The sequence below is a fragment of the Stomoxys calcitrans genome, chromosome 1 (genome assembly GCF_963082655.1).
Source record: "Stomoxys calcitrans chromosome 1, idStoCalc2.1, whole genome shotgun sequence".
Taxonomy (NCBI): domain Eukaryota; kingdom Metazoa; phylum Arthropoda; class Insecta; order Diptera; family Muscidae; genus Stomoxys; species Stomoxys calcitrans.
In genome coordinates, this window is record NC_081552.1 from 100,495,774 (window position 1) to 100,513,979 (window position 18,206).

Below are 18,206 nucleotides of genomic sequence, written 5' to 3' on the forward strand. Positions count from 1 at the left end.
ATACTTCCATACGTCTCTAAGATATTTGAAACTCTAGTCAACCAGAAAATATCAGAATATATTGCGAATAATTCGCTGCTAACAGATTTTCAATCTGGTTTCCGGCCAAAGCACAGTTGCACTACTGCACTTTTGAAGGAAGTTGAAGATGTAAGGAGTGATATTGACAGCGATAAAGTTACCTTTCTTGTTCTTTTAGATCATTCGAAAGCATTTGATTCCGTTGATCCCAATATACTTTGCCTTAACCTGAAACATTTATTTAAATTTTCTGAAAGAACAACGGATCTTATATATTCCTATCTTTCGAATAGAAGCCAATCGGTATGTGTTGATAGCCGGTGTTCTAGTTATCTTCCAGTCTCAAGAGGTGTTCCACAGGGGTCTGTATTGGGCGCACTCCTTTTTTCCTTATATAGCAATGACCTTCCTGAACAGTTGCGCAACTGTGGAATTCATATGTATGCCGACGACGTACAGCTGTATATGAGCTCCTCGCCGGAGAGGCTGATCGATGGCGTACTTCGACCTAATAATGACTTGGATAGGATAAACAAATGGGCAAACGCCAACGGACTACTTTTAAATCCAACAAAGTCAAAGTGCCTTGTAATTGGTAGGAATCGGGTGACAATGCCGCCCAATCTTGATGTGGCAATTGCTGGAGCCCCAATTGAGATTGTTTCATCTGCAGGAAACCTTGGTTTGGAGTTTGATGATAGACTTTCATGGAAGAATCATGTTAGTATGACAGTGGGCAGGACCTACGGCGTTTTACGAAACTTATATATGAGTCGACAGTATACCCCTTTGTCAATAAGAATGCTTCTGGCTAGGACATTTATTCTGCCGAAACTATTATGCTCTTGTGAGGTTTTTTACGGTTGTGATGTAACGCATAGGAATAAATTGCACGTGGCCTTTAACGCTGTCGTTAGATACATTTTTGGTTTGCGTAGAAGAGACCGGGTATCTGACTTTGCCAGACAAGTATATGGTGTCTCTTTTAACTCGTTCCTTAAGATATGCTCATTGCAAATGATCCACAAGATAATTTATACCAATGAACCGTCATATCTGGCTTCTGTATTGCGTTTTGCCAACTCTACAAGAGGCAAACAAGTAATACAAATACGTCATCAATATCTTGTATCTGAACAACAGTTCTTTGTTAATGCTATACGTCTCTGGAATAATCTTCCCAATAGTATTCAAATTATAAGTAATGAACGACAGTTCAAATCTTTGATTTATAATCATTTTAATAATTTGTTTTTGTTTTTTTATAACTATTTATTAATTTATTTTATTAGTAACTTTGATTAAATTGTTAAAGTTTCTTTTTCTTCTTTTTTAAAAATTTTTTTAACCTTTTTTTACTTAAATATTGTATCAGTATCTTTGCTTAAATTGTTAAATATTTTGTACCAATTATTGTTCTATTTAAATGAAAACTTGTTGAACTCATTGTATTTATCAATTTACTAACCCATGCTTTATATAAGACACTGTCTTCTGTATGGGTTTTATCATAATAAAATAGAAATACAAATACAAATAAATGCATAAACAATCAAAAGAAATCCTTCTCGATGACAAAAGAGAAATCGAATATTATTTCGAACAAACGAAACTCAATATCGTCTCTCGTGATTCGAAAAAGTACAATTTGATTGAAAAATCTCGAAATCGAACGCCGTGATTAGGTCCCTGATTCGGATCGATTTTTAACAATAAAAACGAGCATATTCACCATCTCAAATGTAATCAAAAGTCCTTTGAAACCCAAAAAGTAAAAGTATGGGAACATTTTTTTTTAATTTTGTAGGTGTATTTATTTTTTTAATTCTTTTGTAAAATGTAAACTTAAATTTTCATTATGGTATAAACAAGCTTACATTACTTCTTGGAGGCCAAACGCTTGTCACGTTCCTCAGCAATGCTCAATTTGACACCCTTGCCCTTAGGTAAACTGATATAGGGCTTGTTACCCTTACCAATGATGAATACATTAGTCAATCGGGTAGCGAATACATGGCCTTGAGTGTCCTTAATGTGCACAATATCAAAAGAGCCAGGATGTCTTTCGCGGTTGACAACGGTACCGACACGACCCAAATTTCTACCTCCAGTGATCATGCACAAGTTGCCTATAAAAATTTTGAAAATTCTTTATTAACTATAAGAAAAATTTATAAAATTTAGAAAATTAATGTGGGTTTTGAGAACTTGTAATTGAACGAAGTGTTATGACAGTACTATTATAGAAATAAAGCCATGACCGTGTTACAAAAATTGCTATTGGCTTACTTTTGAACCACAAAATGTAGCTTTTAATATTTCATTAAACATGGTCTTCGATTAAGCCATATGAAGAAAAAGTGAAACAAGCCTCTTACCGGAATCGAATTTGATGTAGTCGGTAATTTTACCAGAGGCAATGTCAACTTGAACGGTATCGTTGGCCTTGATCAAAGGATCGGGATAACGGATGGTGCGGCCATCATGGGTAACAACGAATGGAACACCCTTGGCTCCCAATTGAGTCTTGCGCACCTTGCACAGTTTGTACTAAAAAAGAAAAGAAATTTTTAATTAAATTTTTTTAATTTCAAGAAACTTTATAAATATGCGAAAGGTAAAGTAATTATTGTAATTGAACGTAAATGTTATTGCAGCATCATGAAAAACGATAAAGCAATGACCGTCGTAACAAAATTTGCTCTCGGCCTAGTTTTGAACCATAATTAATCCTAGTACATTAACATGGTCTTCGATAAGCCATATAGTATTTGGTAATCCAAATGCAATTGAATGCAGTAATGTAATTGAACATAAAAGTTATTGCAGTACCATAATTAAGGATAAGGCAATGACCGTCGTTACAAAAATTGCTTTTGGGCTTTGTGGATTGAAACCATATGCAAAGTTGGTAATATAACCTAGATATGGAGTTGGAAAGCCACAATGGAGATATTCATAAAGGGTGATTTTTTAAAAGCTTGAGGAAAATTGAAAAAAAAAACATAAAATTCAAAAAAAAAATCTTTATTTGAATCGGTAGAACGTCCAATAATTTAATGTTTGAAGATTATTTTTTGCAAATATTGACTGTGACTGCGCCTCAAATGGGCCATCCGCTTAGTCCAATTTGGTATACTCTTTTCAACATTTCAGCCGGTATCTCAGGAATAAATTCTTCAATGTTGTCTTCCAATGAGTCAATTAAGGCGTGGTTGTCTGTATAGACATAAGCTTTAACATAGCCCCACAAAAAATTGTCTAATGGCAGCCGGTTGTACGTACCGGATTGACCCGATGGAGTCCTTCATCAGCAACGGCTGCCGGCGCTGTATACAACACACTGCTACAACAACAACAGCAATCCCATGGCAGCCGGTTGTACGTACCGGATTGACCCGATGAAGTCCTTCATCGGCAAGGGCTGACGCCTCAGTGTACAACACACTGCTACAATAACAACAGCGAATTTTGATGATAAGATTCAATAACCTACAAGCGTCGTTCGTTTATAGACAATTCATGGTTAAATTATAGACCAAATTGAAGATGTTTGACAGTTAAACAAAACACGAAACGTGCGAAGCTTTTTAAACCAGTGTTGCCAAAAAGATAATAGCTAAAGAATCACCCTTTATATACAAAATTTATAATTGTTGTTGTAACCACATTCTCATGTGGAGGTGGCGATCCTCGTCGAGCTCCTGTAGGTGAGCAAGCTCGTTGAGGTCCGCGGGTACAAGGTGGCCATTGGTTATTTAAAGGCGCCAATAACTCGCCTTGTCGTATCGAGCATCGTGGAGACTCAGTATTTGTGCAAGAGCCTTGACACCGGACCTCTCACTGAGACTCCGCTCGATACCGCTGATCGTCCACGACTGCAGTAACAGCTACTCCGGATGGAGCATTCCACTATCAGCAATCTGTGGTCGCGCCCGGTAGCTCGCAACTAGGTTCTCGTGACAGCAATGAACACCACACAGATGGGACCCCAATGTTCTCGCTTGTGTGGTGCTCACAGCTATCCTTTGACGGGACAAAATTTATTATTTGTAGGCATAAGATGAGGGAGAATTAAACATTTTACAATTTGGCTTTGTCATTATATTATTAAATTGGACTATGTAAGGATTATCACCTAGAGGTGGAGAATTATCGATAGCACTATCGATGGTTGGGCACTATCGATGGAGGCCAAGACATTTTCGATAGTGCCCATCAATAGTTTGGTTTCACATCATTGAAGTTATTTTGCGCGTTAATTTTTGGCTCTTGCTAAAAAACTGTTTGTGAAAAAATTTATTAAAAAGGTTATACTACAATAAAGAGAAATGGATCGCTTTCTTCAAAGAGGTATGTTACTTTCAAAGTACTTATAAAGTATTTTGACAATATGTTGAATTTAAGGAAAAGATGGGAGCTCTCTCACACTCGGTGTGTCAAGCGCTGAAAGACGACCATTCGATTGCAGCACCACGGATTCTGAGAAAGAATTGGCGACCGAGAGGCGAACACAAGAAAAGAAAAATAAAATGGTCAGATGACAATAGTAGTATTTAGTAGTATGAGTAGTATTTAATTCCTGATTTATTTTTTTAAAGAGAAATATTAAGGTTAACTTTTATTATATGTACTACAAATTATATTTGGTAATATTAGTTAAATTTATGAGATTAACTATTTTTGAGTCGAATTTAATTCCTGATTTATATTTAAGAAAACTTTAATGAATTGTTAATTTTGTAGTGTTTTAGTCATATATGGTCTAACGACTTGACTAATAAATGAGCAAAATAAATTAAAAAAAAAAAACAAAAAAAAAAAAAAAAGTTGCGTTTTGAGTACAAAACGAAAAAAACTTGCGCGAATATACGGGTCAACGCCAAATTTCAGCTAAATATCTCAATACTGATTGCAACAGACGGCCAGTTACGCGGACACCGCTTAATCGTCTTAGAATTTCACGACGATTAAAATATATATGTGTTGAAAACGGAATGGCTAAATTAATATACCCTAGAGTTGGCAAACTATCTATAATCGCAACATTCGATATTTTCTAGTTTAATTAATAATATAGAGTATTCAGTATAAACATATTTACGTTCCAGTCTAATGTACGTTTTCTCCCTCACCTTATTCTTATTTTCTTATTATCCATAAGAACAAGTGGTAAACACTCTCACTCGTATTTAAATGTTTATCTGCTTGCTGTTTGCATCTCTTTAATGTAACATACTGTCACACACATACATACATATCCATGTACATACGTTGTTATACATTTCTAGTTCTAAGCTTTGTTTTGTTATAAATAAAGATCACTCTGTATTTGGATTTTAATTGCAACGCATCTCATCTCTGCCGTGTCAATACATTACATATTTGGCGACGAGGATAAAAAAAAATTTTTTTTTTTTTTGAACTTAAATAAGTCATTTTATATAAAAAAAAAAAGTGATAAACAGAGCAAAAAAATAAATGCCGCCTAAGATGGAAGGAGAAGGAAACCAAAGTTTTGCAGCCAGTCAAATTGCAGTGTTCCAGACTTCTAATGTGCCAGAATTTAACCCAAGTGTAGAGGCGTGGAATGTATGGAAAGAGCGTCTGGACATACATTTTTGTGAAATAAGCTGCACGGACGACAATGTGAAAAAGTCGATTTTATTAAAATCAATTGGTGCCGTGGCTTATAAAATGTTGCATAGTTTATGCAGTCCAGTGTCCCCTGTGTCAAAAAAATATGAGGAGTTGTGCGAGATATTGGATACGCAGTACACCCCACCTACGATAGTGTTCAGCGAAAGAAAAAAGTTTCATGTCTCAACAAAAAGTGATAGTGAAACGGTTGCTGAGTGGTATGCCAGAGTTAAGACATTGGCGCTTAATTGTAAATTTGGTGCAAACTTGGATGCTTTTGTTTTAAATCAGTTTGTGATGGGCTTGCCACATTTCATCTTCGAACGACTGTGTGAAGAGGACGAAAGTCTAACGGTGCAAGTGGCGTTGAAAAAAGCGATGATCATGGAGACGAAAAGCATAGCAAAAGAGGCAGAGAGGGAGCAAAGTTCTGTGAACTTGGTGCAAAAGCAAAGACTCTCCAACAAGTATAACGGCAGTGGCGGTGGTGGCAGAGGTTATGGCAGCAGCGGTAACAGAGGCAGTAACAGCAACAGAGGCAGTGGTAACAGCAGTAACAGAGGCAATGGTTATAACAACAACAGAGGCAATGGCTATGAAAATAACAGAAGCGGCAGTCGCGATAACAGAATGGAAGTTGAAAAAAAGGCAGCTTGTTCTCATTGCGGTTGGCGCAACCACAGCTCTCAAGCTTGTAAATACAAGGAGAGCAAATGTCATTCGTGTGGAAGAAATGGACATCTGGCTTCTGTGTGTCATAATAAAAAGAGAAGTGTGAATTATGTATCTAATGATATTGATAACAATGGTGATGATTATGATAATGATGATTTATTTAATTATTCAATTTTCAGTGTGGCTGAGCGCAAATCTAGTGATGTGTATTCTCTTCAGGTTGTAATTGATGGAGTTGAGCTTAATGCTGTGTGTGATACGGGTGCTCCGTGTACGTTGATGCCTGCTTGTTTTTATAAGGAGAACAACATTAAGAAAACACTTCGCCCATGCAATATACCATATGTAGACTACAATGGTGACAAGTTGAAGCTGGTAGGCGAATACGATGCGTCGGTGACTTTTCAAGGTAAAAGTAAATCAGTTGTTGTTGTTGTTGTAAATTCATCAAATCCACCCCTGCTTGGTCGTTCGTTTTTACGATCGTTTAATTTTGAGCTGTTGCAAGTTAACAATATTGGTTCAATGGATTCTAATGCAACGATTATTGAACAAATTAAAAATGAATTTTCTGAGGTTTTTCAAGACAAGTTGGGAGAATACAATGTGAGCAAAATTTCTTTAAAAATTGCTGAGGATGCAGCTCCTGTTTTTTGTAAACCAAGACCTTTACCATTGGCATGGAAAGGCAAGATAGAGAAGAAGTTAAGAGACTTAATAAGTTCTGGTGTTTTGGAGCCGGTTGATAATTCCGATTGGGGAACTCCTTTAGTTCCAATTTTAAAGCCAAACGGCGATTTGAGGATATGCGGTGACTACAAGGTCACATTAAACAAATTTTTATTGGATTTTAAATATCCCTTACCCAGAATCGATGAGATTTTCGCATCGTTGGAGGGTGGTGAAGTTTTCACGAAGCTTGATTTATCCAATGCTTACAATCAGCTTGTTTTGGATGAAGAGTCTCAATTTTTATGCGCATGGAGTACGCATATTGGTACTTTGAAGGTGAAGAGACTACCATTTGGTGTCAAAACGGCTGCGGCCATTTTTCAAAAAACAATGGAAAATCTTTTAAGAGATATTCCCTATGTTGTTGTTTACCAGGATGACATAACCATCACTGGCAAAAATATGCAAGAGCATATCAGGACTTTGAAGCGTGTACTTCAAAAACTACAGTCTTCAGGATTGAAGCTCAATTTAAACAAATCAGTATTTTTTCAATCTGAAATTTCCTATTTGGGATTTAACATCGACAAACATGGATTAAGAAAGAACAATGACCGGATTTCATCAATAATCTCGTGTCCTATTCCAAAGAATATTTCTGAATTACGAGCTTTTGTGGGCATGGCAAATTATTATTCGAAATTTATTAATGATTTTGCAAAAATCATGTCTCCACTATATAATTTATTAAGCAAAGATGTAGCCTTCGATTGGTCAGACAAATGTCATAAGTCGTTTGAGGATATAAAGAAGTCTGTTACTTCAGACCAAATCTTGGTTCATTTTAATCCTGACTTGCCAATCATATTAACTACTGATGCTTCAAATAATGCGGTAGCTGGAATTTTATCACACAGGTTTTCTGAAACAACAAAACCGATAGCATTTGTATCCCGAGCTTTGACGAAAAGCGAGAAGAATTACAGCACTCTTGAGAAAGAAGCCCTAGCCATTGTGTTTAGTGTTACTAAACTAAGGCAATATTTGCTTGGAAACAAATTCATTTTAAGAACGGATCATCGCCCATTATTGGCCATTTTTGGTAGCGACAAGGGTTTGCCTGTCATGGCTTCAGCAAGAATGCAACGATGGGCATTAATTCTTTCTGGATTTAATTATACCATAGAATATGTGAAAGGAATTAAGAATGAAGCAGATAGCATTTCAAGGATGCCTCAAAAAGAATTTCAATCTGATAATGTTGAAAATTCTTACATAAATTTTATTGAAGCCAATGAAGCAGGTTTTAAAATCGATTTTAAAGATATTTCTCGTGAAACGAGACGAGACCCGATTTTGTCAAGAGTTGTGGACTGTATCTCCAACGGCACACTCAATAATATTGCTGGTGCCAATTTCACACCATTTCGGGAAAAGTATACCCAACTAACCGTTGAATATGGTTGTATTTTATGGGGTTATCGAACAATAATACCTGATAAATTAAAAGAAAAAGTTCTAAATGAACTTCATCGTTCTCATTTGGGGATTGTCAAAACCAAAGCCCTTGCAAGGTCATACATATGGTGGCCAGGCCTTGACAAAGACATTGAGAACTTAATTAAGAACTGTCTACCGTGCCAAAAACTACAATCCAGTCCTGAGAAAAGCAGTTTAATACCATGGGTGCCAAATGATTCGGTATGGAGCCGAATACATATTGATTTTGCTGGTCCGATAAGAAATTTTTACTTTTTAATCGTCATCGATTCATTTTCAAAATTTGTTGAAGTTTTCAAGACTAAAGATATGACGACAGCATTCACCGTCTCAAGGTTAAGAGAACTGTTTTCACGTTATGGTATTGTCGACACACTTGTAAGTGACAATGGCACACAATTCACTTCACATGATTTTGAAACTTTTTTGTCCTTGAATGGAATTAAACACATCTTAACTGCACCTGGACATCCATCAACTAATGGCCAAGCTGAGAACTTCGTTAAAACGTTTAAAAAATCCATATATGCTAACTTGGAGCAAAATAAAGATGCCAATTTAGACCAAATTTTATACCGATTTTTAATGGACTATCGCAACATGACCCATTGTAGCACTGGTGAATGTCCAGCAAAGATTTTCTTTGGCAGAAAACTAAAAACCCGGTTTAGTCTTTTAAAACCACCAACGACTACGGAAAAGATAATAAATGCACAAGAAAACAACGTTCGAAACCACAAAGGTAGTCGAAATATTCAATTTACAGAAGGTCAGAAGGTAATGGTACGTGATTACCGTAATCCTAACAAATCCAGTTGGGCACAAGCAAAGATAAAACAACAACTTGGACCTCAATCGTATTCGTGCATTTTATCACACAACAACTATATCATTAAACGCCATCTAGATCAGATAAGAGGTCAACAACAAAAACAACAACAAATCGTCGATTTGCAAGCACCTACAACAAATACCTTGTCTTCAGATGGTCCACAGCAGATGCAAACGACTGAAGATATTTCACACACTAGAAGAGAACTCAGACCACGAGAGGGAGGAAGAGTAGTAAGAAAACCGGATTCAGGTACAAACAGCAATTTAGATACCAATTGATAATATACAATTTTGTCTACTCAATTCATTATTACTTTATAATTTCAGTGATATTGTTTGTATTTGATTGATATGTTATTAACAACTTTAGGGGGAGCATATAGAGTATTCAGTATAAACATATTTACGTTCCAGTCTAATGTACGTTTTCTCCCTCACCTTATTCTTATTTTCTTATTATCCATAAGAACAAGTGGTAAACACTCTCACTCGTATTTAAATGTTTATCTGCTTGCTGTTTGCATCTCTTTAATGTAACATACTGTCACACACATACATACATATCCATGTACATACGTTGTTATACATTTCTAGTTCTAAGCTTTGTTTTGTTATAAATAAAGATCACTCTGTATTTGGATTTTAATTGCAACGCATCTCATCTCTGCCGTGTCAATACATTACAAATAATAACGAAAGCATCGATATATCGTTACTTTCTCATCTCCTATATTTCAAACGAAAATGACAACTAAAAATTAGGGGATCGGTTTATCCAGAAGCAATATCAATGCACAGAACAAATAAAACCAAGATTAATAAGTCAGTTGGAAGTTATGAGAGAAATCATTAGCCTGATATCTTCGCCCTTCAATTATGCATACATAACTGACGAATCCAACCATAATATTAAAAATCAATCCCAAGGTAGCCGGTTGTACGTTCCGGATTTCCCCTATGAAGTCTTTCATCGGAAAGGGTTGCCGCTTCAGTGTACATCACACTGTTACAACAAAATTAAAAATATTGTGCTGAAATAGGGCAAAAAAAAAATAGGGATAGGTCCGAGTAGCCCCCATTAAAAATTATTTTGAATGAAGAAAAAAATTGAAGTTCATTTTATTCTAAACATATAATTTCAGTAAAAGTTTCTTTAATTTTTGAGGCCAGGGTTGCCTGAAAAATGTGTTCCTTATGAACAAAATTGTAATGAAATTCTTACTAACAACAAAATTTTTATTAAAATTTGTCTAAACTAATTCTAATGAAATTAATCTAAAGACAATAAATATTTCAGCGTAACATTCTCTAACGTCAAAACGGCAGCCAGGGCCGGACTCATCTCGAAATTTTATTATCCTTATGAACAAAATTGTAATGAAATTCTTACTAACAACAAAATTTTTATTAAAATTTGTCTAAACTAATTCTAATGAAATTAATCTAAAGACAATAAATATTTCAGCGTAACATTCTCTAACGTCAAAACGGCAGCCAGGGCCGGACTCATCTCGAAATTATTTTTTAAAGACATTTCGTTAACATTTTTCTGATTCTTGTTTGAACGTTGAGTGGAGCGGACGTTTTGTTATTTCGCTTCGAAAGAATTTTTTGCAACTCGTAATAGATCATTATTTTGGAAAAATTTAAGTCACTCAAGGATAGGATAGCTTTGAGCACCACACAGCCTGGAACATTGAGGTCCGATCTGTGTGGTGTTCACTGCGCTTGCAAGCTGACGGGCGCGTCCACAGGTTGCAGATAGTGGAACGTTATATACTGAGTAGCAGATACGGCAGTCGCGGTATCGAGCGGAGTCTCAGTGAGAGGCCGGGCGGCACCGGTCTCTTGCACAAATACTGAGTTCCTATGATTCTCGATATGACAAGGCGAGTTATTGGTGCCTTTTAATAGCCAACTTGTTCGATCCTGAACGAGCTTGCAGGAGCCACCTCCATATGCAAATGTGGATACAACAACATCCGAATTGCAATGTAATTTTTCTAAAGATAATAAATGTAAGCCAAAATCTTCATTGCATTTCTTCTTCGTCTTTAGTATAGTATTTTGGTTGTTAGTCTGAGAATCTTTGGTTAATAAAAAAATATGATTTAGAAAGAATAATTAGTAGTATTTAATTATAAATTATTTGAATATCATCAGCAATGTAAATTTAAGGCCTCGGAAACACAATTTCGAAATGCCGATATGATCACCATGATTAATTTATATTTTAAAATAAACATTCCAAATGGAACTATTTCATATCTTATTTATATTTTTTCCCCCTTGGAATTTCATAAGTCACAATACAGTATTTAATGCAATTGATACGGATCTCATAGTGTTAAAGCTTCGAATTCTGTCAGTCAATAGCAAGCAGCGCTTATTCTCCTAGAAATTATTAGTTCTGTGCCTTGGCCGTGATTTGGGCACAGCGAAATATTTTATAAAAAAATTTTCAAATTTTACTTTTTAAATTTCTGATTTTTTTCCAAGAAAATTTTTTTCTTATGAAAAGATTTTGCGAATAATGACTTTCTTAAGTGTTGTGTCGAATTCCATGTTTATAAAAAATTCCAAAGTCCCAGAGTCAAAGAAATGAATTGTCTTAAAATAGGAAAAACTTTTGTTATTAAGCAGACATTTCTTTAAGAGAGCAAATTAATATTACAATTATTTTTGCCGTAAGAATATTTTATATCAATCAGCGGGCATCTGGCACCCAGAAAAAGACTTTTCTGATATCAGCAAATTTTGTCTGCCGATTTTATATATTTTTTTACATTTGAAGGACACACTTTAAAATATTTAAATATCTTTTCAGTGATCGTTAAGAAATTTTCTATATAATAAGTACATTGTTGATTACATTTGGGCGGTAATTTTTGGTTTAAAAGTTTGTATATATTTTAAGTGGATATAGTGTCTGCTGTATTTCAAATCATGAAAAAATTAATTAATTTTAGAAAGTTTGTTGAAATTGTAATCTGAAAGCCTTTAGCACTAAACGATAAGATTTAATTTAAAATTTTTTGAAGTATTTAACATTTTGTTGTCTAAAAATTGCATTTCAAAATAATTTTCCTTCAGAAAATTTTCATATTTGAGGAATTATTAATTGACAAAAAAAAATTAAATAAAATATGAAACGCAAATAAAATGGACAACGAAAGAAAAAAAGTTTACAACTGCAGTAACGTAGAAATCTCTTCGTATTTCTGATTTTTAATTCTAACAACTTTTCTTATTTTATCTCCAATTAATTTAAAATTAAATTAAAAGCATATACGGCAATAGTTGGATGTAATTTTTATCGGGCATCTTTTCCATCAAAAACGTACTTTCGATCAATTTTAATGCAGTTCGAAGGAGAATTAAGCGACACCATTTGTAAAAATTTATTTTTGTAACAATCTAACAATTAGAGTTGCTGTTTTTGTTTTTGGATTGTTTGCGCAAAATTTTATGGAAAAGTTAAATGAGATAGTCGGTCGGAAACTTCGACGTATAGAAGTTGCATTTTATATTTCGGGATTGGAAAACCCTTGTGTTGCAATCTGCCAACTGACAACTCTGTTGAAAAGCTTGACATTTTTGAGGTAATACGTACTTAGAACGTTTTGACATACAAGCGCTATTTGTGTTGTTTACAGTAACTTGTTTACAGTAACTTACAACTTTCGACGTGGATTAACTCAACAACAGTGCATTGATGAACTTGATTCAATTTTTGACGATGAAGCTCCACCAAGCTGTTTATCGATGCTATGGTGAATTCAACCGAGCCTGAAAGAAAACAACAGTCGACTGTATGGGTGTTTCAAGATGAGCCAAATCCAACAAAAATTGCTCGTGCACGAAGCACGTCCAAGCAAATGATCGCTTGTTTTTTCGTAAAAACTGGACATGTCGCAATCGTACCACTAGAACAACGCAAAACAGTCAATTCAGTTTAGAACGTGCTCCTATAACAGTAAACGTCTGAGTAACTGTTATTCTCTCTCACTAATACACACTGGCGACACTCAAAAACTCAAACTGCAGAGCGCTGATTATAAATTGACTTAATAGGTCTGTTCGCGGACTTTTCCAATAAAAATTAGCAGGAGAGTAAGAATAGCCTTTATGATCCTTTTCTTTTTGCAAATTTCTGTTGGGACAAAACCTCCAGTAAATATTTGCTAGCTGTCAATTACCAAACTCTCAAAATTTTGCTGGCTCTCACGCTCCTTCCCACTGGCAAATAAAGTACGCGAACGACAGCAAATTCGAACAAATTTTCGAGTTCATGAACATACTTAAAATAAAAACCTTATCATATTTAAAATTTTGAAAAAATTATATAAGCGCTATAGCAACAAAAAATTTAAAATAATGATATGACGTCTAAACTAAACAAGTAGCGGAGTATTTTCGAGGTTTATGGCGTTTACTAATTTGTATACGTTTTATACAAGCATATGGCGTTTTCGACGTTTACAAATTTTTGACAGGCGAAAATTTAAGAACCCGACACACAGACCATCTCTGTTTAAAACCAATTGACCGACACAAACAATAAATTGTTGAAATTATAAAACTAATTTGAGAGCAAATTAAAATGAGCGCAAAAGAAAAAAATCATTAAAATACTGAAGCTGGTTCGCTAAGATATTCACCAACCCCATGGCAGCCGGTTGCACGTACCGGATTGACCCGATGGAATCCTTCATCGGCAACACACTACTACAATAACAACAACCTGAAGGTTAACAAATAAATATTTATTTCCAGGCCTTAGCAGAATTTTTCAAAGTCGCAACTTCAAAATCTCCTACAAAATCATCGGCCAAATTTTTAGGTCGAAGTCGATGAAAAAATATTTATCCCCGGCACTGCATAACTATAAACACCAAACATGCTGGATCTTTGAGCTCTGATCTATATGGTTTTCTTCATTATCATGAAAGCTCAGCTGAGAGCTAACAGGCGCATCCACAGGTTGCGGATAGTGGAATGCTTCATACGGTGTAGCTGCAACTGCAGTCGCCGACAATCAGAGGTATTGTGTGCAATCTCAATAAAAGGTCGGTGGCACCGATATTACAAGCAGAGTTACAAGCGTCATTAAATAACCAATGGACATCAGGAACGAGTTAGCTCATCTATAAAAGTTTGACGAGGATCGCTACCTCCACATGCAAATACAGGGTCCAACAGAGAAATTTACTTATATGAAAAAACTCCCGAGCAGTGAGTTGGGCGGGAGGGGGGTCGAGAGTGGGCCCATCTGGAGGGGGAAAGTCCTCAAGCTTGTTCCTCTCTCCAGTCAGTTGTCATCATGTTCTGGTCTAGGGAGCAGCGGACCTTCGCAGTCGAGAGCTTTTGTAACGGCCGCTCACATGTTGTTACACGACGTATCTTCCGCGCTCGCTTTGAAATTCCTCCTCACACACGTTCCTGGTAGTAAGTCGATTCTGGTATTGTTATTGTTGTGGCCCTTGCCGATGAAGAAATTCATCGGGTCAATCCGGTACGTACAACCAACCACCTGCCATTGGGATTCGATTCTGTCGTGGGCATTAGCGAAGCCACCCAAGTTTTCCAGAGGAAGAAACCCCTTTGAATAGCAATGTTAGCAATGTTTTTTTTTTTAAATTCTGGGGGGGGGGGGGGTTAAATCTTTTTGGGGGTGCTTAGCCCACCCCCAGGAGGATTTGTACGCTTATGGTCGTCGATTAAATCATTTCGGGAGTGTGGAAGTGTCACTAAAACAAGAAATGGACCTAAACGGGCCATCAGAACTCCGGAAAATATTGAAAAAGTGAGGCAGTCAGTTGTACGTTCTCCCTGGACTGCGGTTCGCAAACACGCTGCTATGGGTATTTCTGACACAATTGTTCGACAAATTCTCCATCAAGACCTTAAATTTCATCCCCATAAATTGACTGTTGTGCGATTTTGTTGCCCATCAATGAAATGCTGATTGACAAGATGCCTGAAGACGTTGTAGTTTTTTTCTCACTCACTTTCACATTTCCGGCTGGTCATCATGCGTTACTGGAGTGATGTAAATCCTCAAGAACAACATCCCGACACCATTGCCAGCAAACTGATTAATATACTGCAAAAAGTGGGCGCAGATTTCAAAATACGACTTAATCAGTGTATGGGGATAATGTATTTTCAAATAAAAATAATTAAAACAATAACTGAAGTACTTTTGTTTTAATTGACGTTTCAAGTAAGTTTCTCTGACGCACCCTGTATGCGGTTACCACAACAGCTTCTTTTTGCCTTGGAAGAAACAAAAGGAAGCAAACTCCTCAATTCTTTGACAGACAGCGCTTGGGATATGGACAGAGAGACATTATTAACCATCAATAGAGCGATGGCAAACCAATAGAAAATTACACAACAGCAACATGAGCCGCAGGAGTGAGAAAACAGCAACAGAGAAAACAGCAGTGCTTTCAAAACACAGCCTTAAGAGCCATCGCGGGCTGCCTCCAGAGCGACCAAGATTCTTTATGCTAGGAGTCATTGTGAGCTTCGCTTCAAACAATTTTCCATGGGCTACTATCGGAGATATCACCCGTATTTCAAACTCACCGAGCTGGAAACCCCTCTTAGGCATATCAGGAAGAATATTTGTAAGTTTGAGTGACCTGCCAAGAAAAAGCACACCTACTCCGAGCCAATTGAGATCCGGATGGTGTAGCACAAATAAACTCGTTTCACCAGAGGCTAGACGGACGATACCATCCCCTGGACCCCATAACAACTATTAACATACCCGGAGAAACAAATTAATCTAACTGGATAATAACTTGACCTTTGCAATAAAAGGAGCTAGATTCCTGAAGCTAAATCTGGAGACTATATCAGTCAGAATATTTTCCAACAACTAGCTGCCAAAACGTTGGTCCAATATGATTGGGTGAATTTGAAACAGTAAAGCAACCCGTAAGTAGATACGCCGAATCACGACAGTTCAGGAAGATATAAAAATGTATGCTGCGTCTTATGGCAGCACTTTTTAGATGCATTCAAGTGCGAACACATCTTTCGCCCGCTTGGTAATACTGAGTATTCAAATGCAGGAACTTTGCGAATAGGGTGGGATGCGTCCAGAGGGATATGGGGAAAAGTGCAGTATACGGAACAGGAACACGATGATAAAGTCCGTGTTTGGGGCTCGGGCCGGGGACCTTTCACCTCATAAAGTGAAAGTGTACGGAATATATGGTACTCAAATCAAAGTAAATGTTGCGTTTAATAAATACAAATATGGCGACAAAAATCATAAAAATCAATCCCTAGGGCCCCGAGAATTTTGAACCCCTTCTGAAATTTTTTGAAAAAATTTGTATATTTGAAAAATACTTTACTACTATCGTTGGCGTTACCCAGGAATTCCCCCCTAAAAGTGATAGTCGAATTTTAAATCCCTTAAGACTTTTAATATCGTGAGTGCCTCCTTACCTTACGGAACTGGTTTTTTCTATGAGTTACCAGTTCTCATTGATTTGGGGGACTGAAATGTGGAAAATATACCCCAAATTATCATTCAGGTTATTCATATTTTCCAAACCGTGTGTATTGGAAGCCGAATCCCAAGCTTGGACATTTTTTGACCCAACCCCAAAACAGGCTTCATATTCGTGTTCCTTTAGAGGGTTATAAAAAAATAAGATATATTTGACATATAAAATGCACTTCAACCGCATCTGGTTCTAAGTCGAATGGGTTTGTTATGGTCGTTTCTATACAGTGTGCGAACCGATGACAAAATATCAACAAATATGGCGATCTCTAATGACAAAATAACCACCGCCAACATTAGTTTAATGATTTCGTCCGGTTTGCATGTCATGCACCGCCATGGGGCCTTACGCTGGTAGCCCTTATGCCTTGTAACGATATTTGTTGTCACGTCCAATCATCATACACTTGAATTATATGATACAACTATGAACATAAATTACTCTCTCCCTCCCACTGTTTAACAATACTTACGGCAGCTTCCTCATTGGAAATTCGATGAATGGTGAAACGACCTTTAATGTCATAGATCAAGCGGAAGTTTTCGCCGGTCTTTTCAATGCTGATGACATCTACAACAAAAATATAAACATTAGATTAGAAGATACATACGTAAATTTACAAAGCTTTCACTCCGCTTGTGTACATACCCATGAAGCCAGCAGGATAGGTAGGATCAGTGCGTACCTTACCGTCAACCTTAATCAGACGCTGCATAACGATTTTGGTTACTTCAGCACCGTTCAAGGCATACTTTAGACGATTTCTCAAAAAAATCATCAAGGGCAATGATTCGCGCAATTTGTGTGGGCCAGTGGAGGGACGGGGAGCAAATACACCTCCCAATTTGTCCAACATCCACGCCTTTGGGGCGGCTAAACGTTTTAAGTGCTTCTTAGGACCTCGCGCCTAAAAATTAACAAACAAGCATTTTATTAGTAAATTAGCACAACCGTTTAGTTTGTCAAAAAAAAAACACTGCCATCTTTAATTATGAGTTTAATGTCTACAATTTTGTTGTTTCACCACATATTATTTTTTGTCTGCATTTTCTTGCACTCTTTTCTTGAAAATATCTACATATTCATTTTTCGCACACGGTGTTCGACACTTAGTTTTTATTGAAAATTTACATTTTTGTTGTTTTTCTGCGGATGGCAATGAATTTTTAGCACACAAAAATGTTGGTAGAACCTACCATCTTGTAAGATACGAAAAAAAGGAAAGGAAGATGGCCGGATGTCAAGTAATTTGACAACTGTTTTGACAGTTGTTAACTAGTTATTGTTCAGTGGATAAGTTGCAGTGTTGTGTTTTCAATTCATTAGCTGAAGGCG

General features: G+C 36.4%; 1 protein-coding gene and 2 non-coding genes across 3 annotated transcripts; all 3 read right to left on the reverse strand.

Moving 5' to 3' along the window:
• Positions 1-1,799: 1,799 nt before the first annotated feature.
• On the reverse strand, positions 1,800-18,148 carry LOC106093727 (small ribosomal subunit protein eS4). The gene is made up of 5 exons (XM_013260860.2): positions 18,068-18,148; positions 17,520-17,778; positions 17,344-17,441; positions 2,400-2,571; positions 1,800-2,150 (listed from the first exon to the last, which is right to left on the reverse strand). The coding sequence occupies exons 1-5, from the start codon at positions 18,068-18,070 to the stop codon at positions 1,900-1,902; spliced, it is 783 nt and encodes a 260-aa protein (XP_013116314.1). The 5' UTR covers positions 18,071-18,148; the 3' UTR covers positions 1,800-1,899.
• LOC131994532 (small nucleolar RNA psi28S-3327) lies at positions 2,228-2,373 on the reverse strand. The gene has a single exon (XR_009396822.1). It is a non-coding gene; the product is annotated as a small nucleolar RNA psi28S-3327 (small nucleolar RNA).
• Positions 2,649-2,788, reverse strand: LOC131994531 (small nucleolar RNA psi28S-3327). The gene has a single exon (XR_009396821.1). It is a non-coding gene; the product is annotated as a small nucleolar RNA psi28S-3327 (small nucleolar RNA).
• Positions 18,149-18,206: the final 58 nt, after the last annotated feature.